The 20,921-nt window shown below is 37.3% G+C and overlaps 2 protein-coding genes across 3 annotated transcripts in view; one reads left to right on the forward strand and one right to left on the reverse strand.

The window, feature by feature from the left end:
* Positions 1-11,242, forward strand: part of GFRAL (GDNF family receptor alpha like) — a 29,294-nt gene extending 18,052 nt beyond the window's left edge. Inside the window, exons 8-10 of the mRNA XM_068936440.1 lie at positions 3,059-3,157; positions 10,093-10,174; positions 11,155-11,242. Of these exons, the coding sequence (XP_068792541.1) occupies positions 3,059-3,157; positions 10,093-10,174; positions 11,155-11,242 (269 nt within the window). The remainder of the gene's footprint in view (positions 1-3,058; positions 3,158-10,092; positions 10,175-11,154) is intronic.
* A 3,674-nt stretch (positions 11,243-14,916) lies between these two features.
* Positions 14,917-20,921, reverse strand: part of HMGCLL1 (3-hydroxy-3-methylglutaryl-CoA lyase like 1) — an 87,281-nt gene continuing 81,276 nt past the window's right edge. The window contains exon 8 of one of the 2 annotated variants that reach the window (XM_068937397.1): positions 14,917-20,349. In XM_068937397.1, the coding sequence (XP_068793498.1) occupies positions 20,236-20,349 (114 nt within the window). In that variant the 3' untranslated portion in view covers positions 14,917-20,235. The remainder of the gene's footprint in view (positions 20,350-20,921) is intronic. The other variant, XM_068937393.1, reaches the window with a different exon arrangement.

Here is a 20,921-nt window from a genome sequence, read left to right on the forward strand (position 1 = left end):
TAAACTTATGTTCAAAATATTATTAATATCTTTTAGTTTCGTCCACCTGGAATTCATATCTGTGTATCTACCATTATCAACATTAACTGTATTTCTGAGACACTATCCTAACATCACTGAAATATTGCAGGTTGCTACCAAAAGGTGTTAGCTCTCTGTGTTGCGTGCAAGACATCAAGCTAGGAATGAGAGGGCCAGAAAAGTGGCCTTTACCAGGACCTGCATTTATATCTGCACTAGTAAATAAAATAGACCAGGAACTTGCCTCCTCCCCTGAGGGACACTGGCATAGAACAGATTGCAGTCACACCACTGAGCTTCCCTCCTGCCTTCTGCTTCCTCAAACCCCCAAAAAGGAATGGCTGCCACCAAAATAGCTATTGGAAAGGGAGTTGGGGCCATGCAAAATCCAGAAATGTGCCTGGGGTCCAGATGCCTGGGAAAGCGCTGGCTGGCCCCAGTCAGAACTGGGATCCTGCTGGTAGTATGATGATAAATCATTAGATAATTTAATAACTATTAAATTAATAGATAGTTAACTAATGGAAACGTAATTAATATGCACTGATTAAAAATGAAAAGTTGGACTAGGAAGCCCTACACACATTTAGCAACGGCCTTCATTCTGCTGAAAATACTTCAATGATTTAAACAGGACCTCTGGAAGAAAAAGCTGCTATGCACAATGAATAGAGGCTTCGGTAGCTGGCCATCAGCAAAAACCCTAGGATTAATTCAGAGGAGCTATACGTATGCTTTCTCAGAACCATTCAAGCCTTTTATATGCTAAGTCAGTTATTCAGTTTTGTTAAATATGAAAATCCTTGCCAAATCCTACTTTGCCAGGGAATTATTAGTGCAATGAATGGCAATATGGTGCATTTATTAATGTTTTAGTGTGGATCAGAAGTCTGCCTTTGAGGCAAATCCCCTGTTTCTCCCCGCTTCCTGCATTGTTGCTCAGACCACAGGGCGGTTCCCGGGCAGACAATCCCTCTGGAGAAAATTAGGCTGGAAGGTTCATCTGCCGCATCTGTAGCCCTCCAGCTACTACCCGTCCCTAGGACCAGATTAAAGACCAAAGCATCCTCTTCTCCTCAAATTCATGTAATGTGGGACTCAGGTCTATTACACCAGCTCTTTTGCTGTATAAATCCTTTTGGTGGACACTGCTTGCTAATATACCATACCCTATGCGAGTCATCTATATTCCCAACCTAGCTTGGGAAAAGTGACAATTCATAACGGTTTCAGTGAAAAGTGATTGGCAGTAATGACTGTTCCATAGTTCATCTAAAGGACTGCCATTTAAAAATACATCATAGTCTCCAGACTCCCCTGGAAAAGTGATACCATAATACTGTTCGATTCGGGAGAGTGCTAGCTGTGGTGTTGTTGATGAGCATTATTTATTTGCTTGTTTGCTTTATGGCTGCATTTAATGGTCCAAATGAGTGATCACATCATTGGGCTAGTTATTCTTTACCTATAAAGCAAAAAAGATGACCCTCATATCATAATAATCAAATAACTGCTCATCAGCTTTTGCCATTCCCTGAAGCAGTCTCAGGATAAAATGTTTTTCATGATGGAAACTTTCCTAACCCAATTGGGAATGAAGAAAAAACACCTGCTTGCTCCTCTGTTGCAATGAAGTTCCCACTAGTTAGACAAAAATACTTTGAGGATCTAAGGCTTTGGCTAAGTACAAGGTTGGCATCTACTTCACTGAACACTGCCTTGGTGCTGTGAATCTTTTTTTTCTTCTAGATGCCCAGCTGTGATACAACTAAACTAAGAGAGATATGATTATGTTGTTCATTGTAAGGCTGCCACGTTCAATGCCATTACCATAGTTAATTAATGGTAATCACGAGATGTGGAGTGAGTGCTCTATTGCAGAACTCATCCAAGCTCTTCTGCAAACTCGTTTCTTTGGCCTGGGTGTGAACTATGGGAAACTTTCACTGTTACAGTGATGGTGACTTTTTAACATTGAAGTCTTCCTGAAGAGGCAAATGCCCAGGACCAGCAAAAGGCATCTTTGTCTCTAGAACAGAGCTGAAGCTAGACACCTCTACCTTCCTGTAAATGGCATTACACCATCACGCCCTCCTGCTGTCACATGGGACTGCCGTGCTACAAATGTTTGCTCTTGGGGCTCTGCTTACGAGACTAAAGCTTGCAGCACGCTCAGTAAGAGACAAGAACTGCAAATGACTGGCTGCTATATGAGACAGGAGCACAGTGTAAACTAGTATCAGCATAGGATCTGTGTCACAAAAGGGATAAGTAAAAATGCCAGTGACAGAAAGTAAAAAGTTAAGTTTCCAGACTATTTTAACTTTAGGTTGTACTATTGTATCTCACAGAAATAATATGTTACAAGGAGATTTAGCTCAGGGCTATTTAGACGCTATTCCAGACTGCAGACATGATTCTTTATGTCTCACTGTTTTCCTTCCTCTAGGGAATAAAAAATTGTCAGCTTGCTCCTGTTCATGTGAGTGATCATGCATATTCTTGCATATTTTAGCCTCTTAATCTGTAAACTGTTCTACTCAGGTAGATCTTTCATTGGGCCATTTAAATATAAGATAAATATTTTCAGATACATTAGTGAAATTATGGCCACAGAGAAGGGTAGGGCTTTGTAAAAGAGTCGAGGTCTAGAAATCCACTTGGAGAATCAGCTTTCCGAAACTACTTCAAACTACTACCCACTCCTCATCATTTCTATATTTGTTTTCCTTTTGATAGGCCTATTTATAAACTTGTTACTTTTGTTTCTGTGAAAAGAGAATTTAAGTAATTTTGAGGCAGATAATTTTTTCTTTAAAATGCACTTCCCTTATAAAACAAACTACAGTAGAGATACAACTGAGACAAAAAAGGAAGAACTTGTATTTGCTCATTCATCGAGTATCAGTAAACAATGTTTTTAAACGGCTGCCTTTATAAAATCCTGTGGCTCCTATCAAAACAACAAAAAATAACATTCACTTAAGTCACCTTTTAAAAATTAATTTTGAATAAGTATTTTCTGTTCAATATTCAGGTCAAATCTCAATTAAGAAACAAGATTTCCATTGGGTAAATACCGGAAGAGCAGGAGAAAAGCTTTCCAGAGCACAGCTACATTCTTCTTCAATTAACGGTGAGTTTGAACAAATTGCTTCATGTTTTTAATAGAAGTACTCTTGAAATTTCCCTTACATACAACAGGGAAGACTAAAGCTTGGGGCCCTTGGATGGGTTCAGGAAAGTGCACTAACTCTATCTGTAGCTGCTCCATTCAACATTACGTGGACAAGTCTTTCCACCTGTTTGTCTTCGTTTATATAACTACAGAATAAAGATAATGAGACTGACCTAGTTTTGCTGATAAGCGGTTTAGAAATAGATGGCTCAAAATCACTACATTATAATTGGGGAAAATTAAGCTATTAAGCCTGCCAGAGCCTGACTCTCCACACATTCATTAAAAAGCAGTAGTCATAATGTGTAGTATCAGTGATTAACTTTGATGTCACACCTACTTCTCTCTTCGCTCTCTTGACTTTTTGTGCCATAGTAGTTGCAACAACTAAATTAGGAAGACCCAGTAAGTGGCCTGAAAAGGTATTTTGTCACTCTCCGTCTGACATTACCTTCTCATGCAACAGAAGGGCATGCTGTTGTGGATCATGATATCCCACAGGTTGAATAGCTGCATCTAGTTTTATTTTCAAGCACTTACAACACACAGTTGACATAAAGTTAAAAGATATTGAATTAATATACAAATTTTCTCATAGTTGTAAGAATATTGATTTTATGTTTCCTTTTGAAGGACCCCATTACAGACTGAGAACACTAGAGAGCTAATGCAAAAATATTGACTGCAATGAGAATGACCTCTTCTCCTTTAGGTGGAGCAGATTACAATACTCTAGCCATTACTATGAATTAGTCCCCAGAAACGTTCATGCTGAGCATCTTTTACAGTGAAAAAGTAATTCAAGTTCTGTGCATAGTGCGAAATAAAGGGTATTCTGTTGTCTCTATCCTTCAGCTATCCCTGAAGTGGGCAGTCTGGGAAGGATAAAAATAAATCGTCATGACTGGGATTCCTGAGACCTGTATGCGAATAGTTAAGCATCCATTTGTAACTTTAGCATTAACATTACTTACTCAAGACTCACACATGTGATCTGAGTGTTCGGTGTAGTTAACGAAGAAAGTCAGGGACTGTCGGAGGTGGATTCATCCCATTTTAGCTTGTCTCTGCCGGTATCCAGGGTGTCCTGGAAGGGTCACCTGCTCTTTGCTTACTAGAAGGGGAGCCTGAATCTCCAGCTGGAACTCGACGCTAATGTTTAAATAATTAAGGTTAAGTGGGAGGAATCCTACTCTCAACTGAAAAAATGTAAGATGTGAGGTATTTCACCCCAGTGACCACTATTAACTGCATATCCTTTCAGTGGGTAAAATGTATTATGCATTTTCCTCAGAGATCCAGATAAATGTTTGCAAAAAGCAGGCTGCACCTAGTTAATTCTGCTCCCATTGAAGTCTGAATACTTTCCAAAAGCCCTTCCTTGAACTCCAGTAGAATTTTGGATGGCCTTAGAAAAATAAAAAGAATGCTGACGAACCTAATCCTTACAATAAAATATTCCTCCTGTTGAAGCTGTCATGTATGCTAGCTCCAAATTCTTTCAGCTATAAATGTCTCATAGGAAGCCAGATCAAGGGGAAGAATCTGATTCAGAATATCTACCTGATGATAAAAAACATATTGCAAATTGTTTCATAAATCCCACTGCCAAAAATATAACCCAGTATCCTAGATTCATACACTAGTAAATGTGTATTACTCCAGCAGCAAAGGGGATTATCATCTTTACAAAACACTTATCTTTACTAAAATTAAATCCAAAGTAGAATCCCGGGGTACAGAGGCAAAATGGTTCAGTGGTTAACCATAGCCTTTTGTGTATGTGAATATATTTGCCAAACTTGGAAGGCAGGAGATAAAATTTGCAGATATCTTGTCCCTACATCAAAACTTCAGAAGAGTCCTTTATTCAGCTTGCCTTTGAAAGACAGAAGGATGTCTTTCACAAAATCATATTGATGATCAGCTGCAGATGGACATGCTAGGAAAGCAACTCTGGATTTCTTCAACTATCTTATAAAATTCAAAAAGCAATAAACTTTCTGTCATCTATTCAGTGGCAATGCAAGCCATGCCATTGGAAAGGATTGTTTTTAAGTAAAAGGAGTGATCATACTAAGTAATAAACATATATTTTTCATATTTACAAAAAAATATAACCTCGTTCAGTGGAAATACTATTATTCCAGCTTTTGATGGAACCAAAGACACTCTGGTGTGAATGTAGCAGCCAAATAATTTGGGTCAAAAGTATGGGATGAACAAATACATTATTACCATGAGGCACTCAGTTACTGTGGATCAAGCAATCCACAGTCACTGTACAGAGGCACACTCTTAGCCTGTAATAAAACAGAAGCTATTCCGTTGCTCGATGAGAAAGGGGAAAGTGTAGACACAAAAAGTGCAGAGAAGCTGAGGCCTGGCAATTTAAACACTCTAGCGTGTCATATGTCAAAGGCTTTAGTCTCCTAAATATAGTTGTGATGCTTGCAAATGGGATGAGGTTTAAAAAAAAGCACTTGGGTACTCTGGAAAACCTTGGCCCAGTTTGCATCAGCAGCGAAGTACGACCTGGCTAGAGCTGCCAGTGTGAAATAACTCCCTTTCACTCAGCAAGACCAATCACACAAGTAACTGGCTCGTGCTCGGAAACATTGACAGGAATAATGAATGCAATACCAAGACTACCCTGAAACGAAGTCCTCTGTCTCTAGCCCTCTGGTTTGCCAGGTGATAACAGCACCTCTTAAAAAATGTAACTGGATTTACACTCATTTGGATATCCAGGAGGGTACGTGGAAACGTAGTCATCTGTGCATTAATATAACCCAGATACCCAGATGTGATGTAGGCAGAGTCCTGATCTTATAGAAACTAATGAGACTTTCATTGTAGGCTTAGATGGGGCCGGAATTTGATGCCATTGTGAAAATAACAAAAAAAAAGATAAACGGAACAAAAACTCTCCAAACTTCTAAAAGGTTATTGCTTACCTAGTTATGCTGTTTCAGCCTGGTTTTGACTTTATCCTATGCAAATTAACCCCATGATTTTAAAGATTCACAGCATTTAAAAGATTACTTCGTATACTTTAATTTGAAAAATGATTCATGTGTGAAGATAAGTGTTTACTTTCATCAGTGTAGAGCTTTAGAACTAAAATATTTTTTGGCTGGAAGAGGAAGCTGAGAATACAGAACTCTTATCTGCTTCTTGTGAGATAAAATAAAATTAAGCTTAACCCCAAGCTGTTGAAATTAATCTTATTTTCCCCTTAAAGTATAGATTTATTAGATATTTTCTATTGTGGAGTGTTGCTGTACTGAGAATCCAGATAAACAAGTAATTGGCATGGTTTATCTATAATTATACCAGCTGCTGTGGGAACTGAGATTAGTTCAGCTCCAGTGACTTTAATTTGTAAAGTATGAAACATTGTCAATCTCATTGTTTTACAAATATGGAAAAAAAAAGCCTGTGACCACCTGCAGGCAGCCAAGAAACCTCTGAGCATCAACCGGAATTGATCTGCCCAATGAATATTCACAGTATGTATACATAAACAGGTAGATTTACAGATGAGATTAATCCCAGTAATTTTTCCACTGGCTGAGCCCACAGCTATCCCTTACCAAACTTTATCATCCGAAATGTCCTTATGTCTATATAGAGAGCACCAGCTACTGCCTCAGTGGTACCTATGCCACCAGCTGTTGTGTCCCTGCATGTCTGCAGCCTGTCCTGGGAAGGGCAAGACACTTGCCACATGTCGCACTAGCCTGCCCTCGGACCCTATAGAGCTGCCCCTATAGAGCTGCCCCTCGCGTGAGCCACCCAGTGCTGTGGCTGCTCTCCGCCTGGGCAGGTTCACGCTCTGAAGGACTGAGCTGAAAACACCTCGAGTTTTACCCTCTTTCTATTACCAGGCTTCAGACATCAGGTGTGCCTCTACCATTTTCCACCATACACCCAAAATATTTGTAGCCCTTTTTCCGTAAAGTCAAAGATTTGCAAAAATTTGCAGTTTTGCACCTCGATCAGCTGAAGAGAAGCTTAACAGATATAGAAATAGAGATAGCTATTTCTTAGACGAGTAATGAACTAGGCATGTGGGTACACTATATTTTCAACCATTTCTGCTAATAACATGAAAGTACTCCAACTTTTAATTGAGTTTTTAACTCTTAATGATGGATTTGTCTGCTTTCTAGCGAGCTGTGAATGCGGACACAGCATGAGTGCTAAGGCTGTTTATAGAACCACACCTACAAATGTGCTTAATTGCAGCTAGTGTTCTTATTATTTATTTCATGCACTGTTTTTTAAGCTTTATGTCATAGTTAAATTAGTTATGTGATGTACAATATAGAGAGATACAGAGGTAGGTAGACAAGCATATGTACATATATGCATATATATGCATGTGTGTGCACATATGTGTGTGTATGAATGAATATATATGTATGCATATTAAATGATCAATATCATGTATTCAGTGATCAAAACGGGACAATGCAAACTGTTATGTCATACTGGAATTTAAATATGCATTCTAATAGTTTTCGTGGAGAGGATTTGGGAAGAACAGTCAAAATTTCACATCTACACTTCTAAACTTCCACAGCACTATTTTGCATTTCAACAACTGAATGGACATAGATGACTTGTGAAAATGAATGCAATCATTCTTCTCAATTTTAAAAAAAGAGGACAGTGTCCATCATGAAACATACACCCCTAGCAATGTTTTTCACAGAAGGTAAATAAGCAGATTCACTCAGCTCAGCCACAAAGAACATACAAAATGAAGATTTAGCTCTTCTCGCACACAAGTATGCCCTCTCTCTGCTTTACAAATTCACTCACTTCTCAGAAGGCAGGAGAAAATACATGGCCTCTAGCATGTTTTCGTCATTAACATCTTTTCTGTGTTCCCCATAAAACTGATAATATTTTAATCAAATCTGTTTTACCAGAAACTACGTCATCAAAAATGTAGTATTATATAAAGTTTTGACAAAAAATAGAACATTTTGGTTTCATTTGATCATTTTATTTGAGCATTTCTTTTGATCAAAATGCAATAATTTGTCCAACTTTTTAAAGAAAACATTTACTTTAAAATGTTATGATGGAACAATGTTAGCCCATTTTTGGTTAAGTAACCAAAACAGTAGCCCGTCCACAGTTGCTACTGCTTAAAATTTTCCTAATCCTTATGGTAATTTAAAGTGATTTTTAAAACTTCCATTTGTCTGAAATACATGTGAACCTTGCTTTCCACTTTAAAAATAATTACGACCCTTGTAGCCCCTTCCGTGGTAGAAAGTTTTAAAAATTGCCTGAGTGTACAGTTAAGATTCAGAAACCTTATTATTATTTTCCTAAATCTCATCATGTTAAAGAAATGTTATAACTTGAGAGGAGGGGCAATTTCTAACCCATTTTAAAGTGTATGATATTAGACAGTCCTGCCATTGGGCAAAAACAGATCTCTCTTCCTTCAAAGATTCACTACATTAAATATCTTTCAGTAGCTTGCTGCATGATATGCTATGTTCATTCAGCATTACTTGTGATAGTTTAATCATTGTTTTCTTTTTTGTTTTACCTGAGAACTTGACTTTTGGATAACTGTTAGAGAAAAAGTGAGTGCCCTTGTGGAACAGAAAACAGGCAGCTCCAGCTCCCTGCTCAGCTCTTCTCCCACTGATTACCTTGTGGTAGAAAATATATTCACTCTCTCTTACTTGAGCTGTTTCATTATTAATACTCCCTGTATTTGTATTATACTACAGACTACATTCATTGCACATATGTAGTGTATACAGAAATATCTTATTTAAGGCCTATGCACACATACACACACACACATACTACAAATACAATAACTGATAACTGATTCAGAGACCAGCATCTGGCCTTCTCACAGCTTCTTCCAGGCCCAGTGATGGGACTACAGGGTCAGTCTCTTCCTCAATGATTATTTAATTGTCTATATAAAGTGGAGCAGCTTAGGCATGGCTTAAGTCATGTTTTGCCATTCTAAATTTGAGGTTCTGAATCAATAAAATTTATTTACTTGTATATACATAATAGAATCGGTGCCACAGGAAAGTAATAGAGGGGTCTCACGTTTTACGCTTGTGGCTCTGGATTGGAGTCTTGTTGTCAACTAGTCTAACCTCTGCATTTTTTGTTCCCAGATTCTGAGTTATTATTGCACTCTGAACCGACATTTTTTCCTCAGAATATTTTATCAAAACTGATGTATTCCTCTAGGAAAAATCAATTTTCCTTCAGTTTCTGGAAAACAACAGTGGAAACAATTCTCAGGTTTCCTCCATAGTTGGAATTTTTAGCACATAAGGCGCGTAAGTGATTTGCTGGTCAAAAGCCCAAAAGGAAAAGGAAATTCTATGGGCACAAGGCCCAGAAACATGTTAGGTCCCATTTTATATTAGTTTGATTCCAGATCAGGTATTGCTGCACACTGCAGTTATGGTAATATATCAAAAAGAAAAAGAGGGTCTTGAAGATAATTAAGATCCAAATCTTTTGTAATACACAGAATAAAATTAACACCTTAAAAGTCAACCAGGAAAATACACTGAAATGAAAATCAGAGTAAAAAGCTAGTGTAACTCCTCTGGAGGACTAAAAAGTAGTGCTGTGCACTACTTCAAGAAAGTGCTGTTGGAGTTGGTATTTACTAAGCGGAGTCCAACAACTATTTCACATCAACTGGTGAAGGAAGAGTAATTCCTACCGTTGGCATACCATCTAGGTCTTTTTCCTCCTTTTAATGATATCAGAATTGGTTTTTAATTTAGCTTACATTTGTATGTATTCCAATTCAGATCTCAAACCTGATTCTTATTACTAAAGAAATAAATGTTTCATGTCTGCTTTTTGGTTTTGGCTTATAGGTGAAACAGTCTACATTATTGCCTATTCCTCCTGCATAGTTCTCATCCTAGGAATAGTCCTGTTGACTCTCCTAAAGATCAGGTAATTTGATAGGAATATTAATTTTTGGTTCTAGGAAACTGAAAAAGCAGAAAATAAAATAAACTGTTTCAACGTAGTTAAGAGGTTGGCACTGCGATTTTCTTTAGAAACAGTCCAGCACATCCCAGAGATGGAAACAGCCGACATTGCAGGTGTCAGCAGGAAGAAGTGAAATATGATGCGTATCTACAATGCCCTCCATTCATACAGAGATCCTGGGCTTCAGAAGGTTTCATTTCCTGTCCCATGGCAGAGGAAGGTCAAATCTGAATGCACAATTCTGGGAGGTTGCCTTCTTAGCCCTGTAGCAGGCAGGGGCAATGTAGAAAGGAAATGAAACTATTCAGCATTACAGCATACTTAGAAATCGAACCATGAACACTGCTATTGTAGTTAATATTGTTGCCAAATACTATTATTGCTGATAGGATTCTGTAAACATGCCCACACACGCAGTATGAAAAGCTGCTCATTCAACAGTCCTCGGTAAGAAAACAGAAATCTGCGTTCACTTAGTCAGATGAACATGGTCTTTTCTTAAATGATACATTTTCTTGGACCAAATTAAATGGCCAGATTTCAAGAATTACACTGTCAGATGATAGGTAACAGAACATGATGTAGCAGGAGCTATATATAGTGGGAGGGATATTGAGTCAAATTTCATTATTAAATTCAGAGGCAGATCAAAGAGGAATCATGCAGAAAAATGCAAAAGGCAAGTCAAGGATATATGGGAACAGAGGCTTTCTCCTTAGGTTTGCAGTTACAGGAATATCAGCATATAAATAAAACTCAGATTTAAAGAATAAAGCGGATGGAAGAAAGAACAGCACATTAATAATGGTGCAGGGAATTATTTTATACCACAGTGTTCATCATAAATAGAGGGGAATTTTGCCACTGATTTCAATTAAGCCAAAGTTCAACCAAAAGCTGTATAGTTTATTGTTAAATACATGCACATTCTTTGTTTTCAGAGCCTGCAGAACAAAATATGAGTCAAGAAGTCCCTCGCCAGACCATTCTTCTGAAACATTTATGGTCCATTATAAAAGTCACAGATGAACTACTCTGTTGCCTATGCTTTTTAAGGCTATTCTTGAAAGCCAGCCTGTTGTACATATGCGATAATAAAATATATATCAGAAAACCTACTATAAGTTATAGAATTTTGTAGCTGAGCATACAAAAGAGTTTTATATTTATTAACACATATTAAACCTTTCACAAGCTAAAAAAAACCCAGAATTGTATTCTTTTTCATTTGTGTAGATTCACAGATCTGTCCTGAGCTGTACATTTACTTTGTCTTTAGATTTACACAATGGTATAAATACTGTATCAGCATGAATACAGCCTTGCAACATGCCTAGGAGTGGCAAAATTTGAAACCCACCGTTCTGATCTGAACTCATCTGGTGGAAAGGAAAAGATTCTGCTCAGAAACATTTTGGAGAATTTTTTAAAAAAAACCTACATCTTTGGTAGTTTTGTACATTAGGTTCCCTTAATACAGGGAGACCAAACACCTAGTGAGATATTTCTGCGGAAGCACTCACAGGTACGTTGTCTGTAGTATGATGGTAGAGCACTTTCTGGAATAGGAAGAGATCAGAATAATAATCCCTTTCAGTATGAAGAGGAATTAAACTCTGTCTGGTCCAATGCTTTGACCACTATGTTATTGTTGGAAAGGGAAACCATTATCATCACCGGATATTCTTTATCCTCCAGTACGTTTCAATAAAGCAAAGGATGAGCGTTGCTACTTTGAAAATGATAATTTTAGAAAACATTTTGGGATCTGAATCCCCAATGGACAGAGCCACTTGTTTGGGGCCTTATATAAAGTGCCTATTTCTCTAGAAAGAGAGAAGTTAAGACCCATTTCATCATCTGTGTTTCCTATTCATTGTCTCTAGGCAACACCCACAGTGCCTAATTGCACATACCATGCACTGTACCGGGAGTCATGGTCCCTAACATACCACTCTGGATCCCACTTTGTGGCTTTGAATTCTGTATTCCACTCTGTAGCTAAGCTTTTATTTACTATTGACTGGTTGGCTTTGTTATATCTTTGTGACGATCTTTTTCTGGGCAGCACAGAATAATGGATTGGCATTTCTTCTATTACTAAGTTACCAGAAGTAGCATATGCATTATCTTGTTATGATAACATGTGATGAATTAATTTGATTTTGAATTTGATTAATTTCAATTTTGTGCGAATCTCCACTAAATGCAATACACATACATCAAGAATGAAATACTGGATCCACTGAATTCAGTTCCGGGTTTGACCATGGTTGACTCAGATCTAGGGCTAGATATTCAAAATTTCTGACATGATCACAAGAGCAGGAAATACTACTCTTTAAATAGATTTTTGTTTCTGGCTTTGATATCTTGTGAAACAATTTACTGTAACAGCAAAACCTTAGGTGTGCAATCCTACTATGGAAAATTGTAGAGATTTTAACAATTATTATACCATACCTTTCCTCTTTCCTCGGGACATGCATAAAACCAAAAGTTCTTTCTTGTTTGCAATTAAATGCTATCTTATTACTGAAACAGCATTTGTACAGAAATACAACAGAAACAAACAATGGAAAATTGCATAGTTTGCTAATCAAAAAAATCTCCTATATCAGCCCAGCAATTAGCAACATTTAGTATGTCTCTCACCATGTGGGTATTCTGTGACTTAATAGAAATTAATATTCTTAACCTTCAAACCGTAAATAGGAAAACTTATGAAAATACTGTTGAGAATACATTCTCAGTATTGAATAAAAATGTGTCTTTATCACAGACAATTCACATATGAAACAAACTCTTTGCTGGTTTTCAGTCTAACTGGAAAAACCAATGATGCAATGCTGAACAATGGGTTGTGAAATTTGCAGAAGTACTTTTATATTCAGATTTAAATAGACCTCTTTTTCAGCTAAAAGAACCATAAAACTATTCTTGTAACTTTTTACCTTAAAACTTTCATTTTCTAATAGTTTTATGTTTTGATGTTAGGAACATTTTTCATATGTGTACGTATACACACACGCACACGCACATACACACACACACATGTTAAATGTATTTGAAACTGCAGGTAGGTGTGTGACTTATTATGAAAAAATAGAAAAATATTTAGCGGATGTTGTATTACTTTTGTAATTTTATGGGATCTCTTAATTAAGGATGACTTTAATGCTTAATGAAGAAGCATATTTCCTCCGCAATATATGTAAAATGCATCTATATCACAGTTCTTTTGATTTATATTTTAGAGTGATACTGTACTTTGTCAGTTGCAACCAGCCGCTAATTATTAAATAAAGGAATTTCTGCTGTGATGATCTGTATTCAGGTGACTTAAAAATTAGTTAGAATCTAAATTCTAACTGCCTCTTGAACAAAGAATAAGGAACGCTACGCAATGCATACCACTAGCTACATAAGTCCGGTTATAATTCAGTCAATAATATTTTCTGAAGAGCAAGATCCCCCAGTTTGGCTATTTTAGTCTGGCCTCCCAGATACCTTAAGAAACACCTAACAATATCCTATGCCATGCAAAGCAATATCAGCCATGAGTGACATCATAAGTGATCTCTTTTAAACAGCCTCACCATTAAAATCTTTTCCTATGAAGTGAGACATTTGCACCTAATTCCCAGCTGAGGAGAATTAAGGTCACATTGATGTCACTGGGAGAAGGACTTGGGATTCCCAAGATATAAGTCATTTTGAGTAAGGACACTGCCTGCCTCCCTTCCATTGGAGCTGGGACACTGCACAGTGAATAAATGAATGATTGGTCTAGAGGGGGAAAGCATGAATCTTAATCTTATAACACTCTTATTTGAAAGGGGGGATACTGGGTTCCAGCGTTTGCTTTCGAGATTGTTTATACAGTTTACCTAAGGATTTTTTCATATTACATGAAATGTAAACAGCTTTGGGGACAAACACACAGGACTATCTGTTCCTTATGCAGTATCCAAGCTACAAAGCTGTAAAGTCAAGTCTCCACTTCTCTTGTCTTGCCCCAGTGAATCTTGAATTCTTCAAAAGGAGGATTTCCCCCAACCATCTCATCCGTTTGTGAGGTGAGAGAACACACGTCTTGGAAAGAAACATGGACTCAGCCTTTTCAGGCTGTGGAGGGAATTTACACCCTGGCATCTGGTAACAGATGACAGATCAAGCCACTAATACAGAAGATGGACCATCTCCATCCCCAAGATGATGCCCTAAAAGAAGGAACACCATTCAGTTCTTTCAAAAATAACTATGAGTGCCACTCCATCAGAGAAAACTTCTAGCCATTGTATTCAAACTGGAGAAGACAACCAAATGCAGCTCAGGTTGAGGCACTTCAACATTAGCATGGGGTGGGGAATTTTACTATTCACTTTCCCAAGACACTTCCCTGATCAACATGCTCTTTCAGACCACATACTGAAGTAATTCAGTCTCCCATGAAGTGTGTAGAGGTCTTGGACACCACTTACAGGGCACAGATTTCTACTTTGCAGTGGAACATCGAAAGTCAGATAACGCCTCATTGAATTTTCACATTCCCAACTCCATTATTTGATGTAGCTTTTAATGTCTAGTTAATGGAGGGAAGAAGCATGTTTCCCTAGTTACTTAGAAGAGCCGTGTCAGCTCTAAAAGCACACAGGAACAACTGATAAAAAGGTAATCCTAAGAAAATGCACTCAGAATGGATTACAAGGTAACAAAGTCAACACAGGCGTACAGGTCAGAGTGACAGCTTATATTTACTAATGCCATTTGTGTGAGCTGGTTAGTCAGAGCTGCTGAATCTGGTGTATTACAGGAGCATATCAATTTCAATAAACACTGAGATACATTTTATTTCGTCTTTAACATCACACATTGCAAATCACAAATGTATTTAACCAAGAGGGTAGATGACAATTTCTTAACAAATATATCATTTGACATCTGATTCGAAGGACTAAGTTGATTTTGGCTTTAGTCCTTCTGCCAGCTGTGATATTGTAGCAATGAAGACGAACACTACACTAGAGGAGGACTGCAGAGAAAAACAATCTTCAGAAATACAACATGACAAAAGAAAAGCATCTATCAGCAAGTCAAGAACTGGAAAGCAAGTGTCTTTCAGTCAGTTCTCCAGACTGATTTTTCTATTTATTCAGTTCTCTAGATGTTTCAGGTACCTACCCCAACATAAATTAATTATTCTGATATTGTTATATGAATAAGACAAATACAATTTTTTTTTAAAGAGAACTTAAGGCAGTTTGAAAAATCTTGCAAAAATCGAGTGGCTGAGAATCCTCATTTTCAGATATTTTACATAGTAAGCAAACAATATTTCTGCCCCTTAAAAATAACTCTGTGAAAATAACAGGCAGATCTTACACATTCCCACTCACTCTTTCGACAAGTGTTACTCCTTTTCAACAGCACTGATCCCAAGCATAGGAATTTACCTCACAGATTTGCAGTCTTCACTCAGTGAGTCCTTGTTACAATAATAAAAGTTTTATGAACTCAAATCACGCTATTAAGAAAGGAAAATTAGCCACAGCCTCTCTGGACTTATTCATAACACCAGAATATTCACTTCTTATTCCCATAAACCCTGGTTATACATGAAAATGAAATGTTAAAGTGATGGTCCAGAGCCAAGTTGCCCTAATATAAAAATTTTAACTACAAAGCAAGCTGCTGCTGGAAGACATTAGTGCTATCTATGTAAAGGATCCATGTCACTGCTGTCTTGCGAAAGGCACTGAAGAACAATTATGCCATCATTATGAATACCAACTTTTCCTCCAGAAAAAGCACACCAACCATATGCCTTTTGGAAATTATAATTATAGTATCTTGCCCAGCCAAAGAAGCCAGTTTTTGACCTGCTAACCATTGCCAACAGCGTGGGAAAGAACTATTGTGAAAATATTGGAGAAAGTTCCAGTTTTACATGACAGTGGTCCACTGTTGTGGATGCTTCACAGGTTCAGACCAGGGCACAGACTAAAGTCTGCTCAGGGAACACCAGTTTACATTCTCCAAGGCCACGGCATAAGTAAAATGATCTCCATGCTGTTCTGTTAGACCCCTACAGTGACTTTGATACAGTGAGCTACAGTCTTCAAAGTACTGAAGTAAATATCTTCTTGAATCTAATCACTGCTCTCTAATTAAAGACTCACAGAAGGCAAATGATAACTACTCTTTCTCTTCTCTGCAAATTCTCGGAGTGTATGGTATCCCCTTTTCATCATTTCTATGGGACCAACAGCAAAAAGAGAGTTGCTGGCATCACGTCCCCACATTCCCATAGTGTAATCATGACATTCAGCTGGATGCACCTGGATGAAGTCTTTTGGAAACAGAGAAAATTAAAACTCACCTTCAGGGTGAGGTAATAACAATGTACTCACTGGGGGACACTGATAGGGACTAAATGAACAGGAATCACTGACTGTGGGTCACTCTGAAGATAAATATAAAGATTTCAATGGTCAGAAGCACTGGAGAGCAGCAGCACCATCATATCGCTTATTGTTTTGACCATGCTTTTGAACAGATGTAGTCTCAACTGCTTTAACCTGTGCTTAGCTCACTGCTGCCTATGTGTACAACGCATGCTCACAACATAACTACCGGATTAGCCCCTGGGTTAAAGGGCAATATATGTCTATTTTGTGAAGCCAAAGATTAGGTGTTAAAATACTCAGTATAGACAAAACAATATCACCTCAGGAAGGCAGAGCAGTAGAATTTTATGTGCCTAACAAACTTTAGTAGTGAGAACATGAAACATCTAACGATTCTCAGCCACATTATAAGTAAAGAAGGATTTTGTGGGGAGTGCTCACCTGGACCTGCAGACCTAAATGCATCCCAGGTGGCACTTTTGGCACATAAACATTTTTTTTGAATCTAGCTCTATGTTTCTTACTCCTTTATAATGATCTTGACAAACTATCTGTGACCTCCACCCTGGATTACTGTGACTCGCTATGTGGTTGAAGCTGAATGTGAGGGGAAAAGGATGGGATCCAGATGTGACTGCTCATCTTTTCCACTGCTCACATCATTATGGAATAATAGAATTGAACTTAAGTCACTTCACAAGCTCCCAAGTAGTTTCTAGAATAGACTCAATAAAAAACTGAGGCATTTTAAGATGTTCATCCTGAAGATGAAGTAGGCACCCTGTTTCAGTGCATATGGAGAGTCAATACCCTTAGAATGGTAAACTGGATAGCCCAGATACTGAAAAGCCTATCATATAATATTCACAGAGATACATCTGAAAACTTCTCCAGAGTTTAAGGGTCTCCTAGATCCAAAGTCAGGAATCCTTCATGGTAGATTAAGACACAGACATCTAGAATTCCTCTCAAAGAACTGAGCAGACTTAATTCTTTTATTCCAAAGCAAAAGTTGGGTGGTAGTGCAATGTTCGCTTTTACTGAAGATGTTGTAGTTAGAATACTAACTAAAAAAGTGGACAATATCAAATCAGTTCACCGCCATCTTCCAGGACAAAACCCTTATCTGTTACAGAGATGCTTTTTCTCATGATTTTTCTGGTCTGAGGAATTTTTTATTCTGTCCTGCACAGTGGCACAACCTCATCCAGATTTACTAAAAAGTGAGATTTTTTTTTCAGTTCTGTATATAGCTTAGTGGTTAGATCTATTAATTTTGATAAGAAAAAATGCATATGTGAACCCCTTCAGGCTGAGTGGTGAGCCGGTCTCAGATCTTCAATTGTTTAGTCTACCAGTCAGGCTAATATTTACAAGATGGGCTGCACCAAAATTACTTTTTTTTAAGAAGTAGTTTCACTTAACATTGCGTGAGAAGCTCAGTCTTGCTCATATGGGTTAAATACGCTCACAGTATTTTGGATGGAAGAACTCTCATCAGGCCTTACCTGTGCAGTCAATGCTTCAGCTCAGAATGAACTAATTCTTTGCAAACTAAAGACAAAATTGTATTATTAAACAGAAGCGTTATAGTGTGGTTAGGAACCTTCATGGGAAAATGGCATTTGAATTAGGGTGTCTTTAGATGTCAAGTCTGGCATCTCAGTTAGGCTTAACTACTAATTACTGGACTAAGTACTGCATAAGTACTGCTGTGGGTTCCTTACTTTATCAGATTTAATACATTACAGAATTTTCAAGTCTATGGATGGTTCAAGACCCAGTTATATTAAAGTTCACATTTGATATAAGGGCCATAGTGACTGCTAAATCACAAAGTTGCAGTTAAATCATGGGAAAATGAAGGTGGAGCATTTTCTGTGGGGATCTAGCTATGCATTCAGAGCAGATCAAGTGAATTAGTGTTTCCATGTTTTTAAGAGACCTTGTAAGTCTTCTTACTACATGCCACCAGAACGGGTGCAATTTAGTATTTGGGAATGATAGACAAGATCTTCCTGCCTCACCTAAGCAGGATTTCTTTGCTCATTCTTTAACTGTGACCCCAAGAAGGGTGAAACAACATAGTTTATATTGGTTTTCACTATCATCACAGCATAAACAGGGATTGTATTAAATTTCTAGCTTTAAGTCATGTGGCATGCCAAGTCTGACTGTGTTAGGCTGTGCCAATTCTAAGGTACAATACTCGCTAAAAGATCTCAGAAAAGGTTCACTTGGGAATTTCAAAGCCAAACTAAGACTCAGCTGTAACTCGGCAGAGCTGAGTTCCAGACAACTGTGATTCATCCTTTTCCTTCTTTACAGGTTATCTTTCACTTTCTTTCATCTTACCTTTTTCCAGCCTTTCATATTTCAGAGGAAAATGAAGCATCCTAAAAAAGATCATAGTCTGGGGTTTTTGTATTTCCATGTTAACAGATTATTTTCAGAAGAATATAGATCAAGATTAAGCACACAGAGAATTACTAAAGGATACTGCACAAACAGTCAGTAAGAGTACTGATATTTCAGGCTGAAAAATGAAAGTATTTTCATGAAGAATTTGAACAGTTTATAAACACAATCAGACTCTTCTTCGAATTTGTCCATTATTGATCTACAAATGACAATGCACTTCACTATCATCCAGCTGAACATTTAAAAGTACAAAATCTCTACCACAAGAGCACAGAGAAAAACTGGAGGCGCCTCTCTCTGCATAAGCTAGTCCAGGAGAGTATTACCATCCTCAAAAATTCGCAATTTATGAGAAGTGAGAAGGTCAATTTATAGATTACAAAATGAAAAGGCAAAACCTTTGATAAGATTTTGGACAAAAATCTAGTTCATTCTATACTACTACCATGCTGAATGATGGCTGAAAATCTTGCCAATTTTTAGTTGCTTCATATAACTAGGTTTTAACACAGTTGATGAAAAAAGCAACTACAACAAATTTAACATATGTAACAAATAAGGAAACTTGCATTAGATTTGGCAGATCTGGCAGGCTGCCATTCACCACAAAGTCCTGGAATGAGGTAAAGTCATCCATATATTTAACAGATGTTAAGTAAAATAAAAATATAAAAGTGCTATCGCTAAAAATTTCTTATGGTGAATTCAGATTTGGCTCCAGGTTCATAACATGACTGACTTGACAAATGAGAAGTATAGGTCCAGATAAATAAAACACACAATAGAAGGCCACACACAACGTGAGATCTCATAAACTACTGCAAATATTTGTACTGTTCTAAAGTCATCTTGATAAAAATTAACTATGTATTCTCTGCTTCTAACCAATTTTTCTAAATAGGACTTACGTTTACTTTAAATACATGGTAAAGTGTCCTGGTGTGTATACCGTTTCTCATTTGTAGAAGTACCAAGCATATGGTTCTGTACTGCAGTCATTTATTTCTTACTTGCAAATCAGACAACGCTTGACAAGACACTAGAGTACAGCAAGCCTTCCCATAATAAGAAGTTACATCTGGCTTCTATTTGGTTCTCTACTGAAATGGTTTTCTTGAATTTGGTTTCTTCATATAAATGTCCTTGGTCAAGGTATATGACAAACGAAATTCATTTACAAAAATATTTAATTTAATTGATAGTTCCAGTTTTGAAGGAAGCTTGTGCAACCTTTGAGTTTGTTTTCTTGTTCAAAGCTGTACAGATGAAATTCCCAGCTTCCATCACTGTGTAAAGATTTACTCCCTAAAAAACAGAGGTGAAAAATGTTAATAATAAGAAATACACATACTGAAAATGCTTAAACTGCATGTTGTCTGCCTCCAGATTCTAATTTTTGCAAACAAAGGGTCAGATACATAGCACAGGGAAATTACGGAGATCAGTAGAGTTATACTGGCTTACACAATAATCAGTTTCCTATTGTTTGAAGGGTTCTGCCATTCTGATGGTGATTCCTTGTCCTAATAGCAGTGTGTGGAATACTCTAGTGATATATTTCAAATGCAGAAGGAACTGGTATAGACAATTGGAATAACAACCAGAAGAAATCAGAAGAAAAGTGCAGTATTGAAAGACGTACTGTACTTATTTATTAATGAAAACTATGAAATTTCATGCTTATAAGTAAAGTATCTCATTCACACCTTAGGAGAATGGAGGAGACTTACACTTGAATTGGCAACTGACATCAGTGAGAAATGGGATCCTGCGTTCTCTTAAAAATATATAATCTTCTTCTTGAAGAAATTCTTATTTAATTCTTTCAATTTAAAATTACAATTTACATTACTAACACAACTGAGCAAAAAATTGCA

This window comes from Struthio camelus, chromosome 3 (genome assembly GCF_040807025.1).
Source record: "Struthio camelus isolate bStrCam1 chromosome 3, bStrCam1.hap1, whole genome shotgun sequence".
NCBI lineage: Eukaryota > Metazoa > Chordata > Aves > Struthioniformes > Struthionidae > Struthio > Struthio camelus.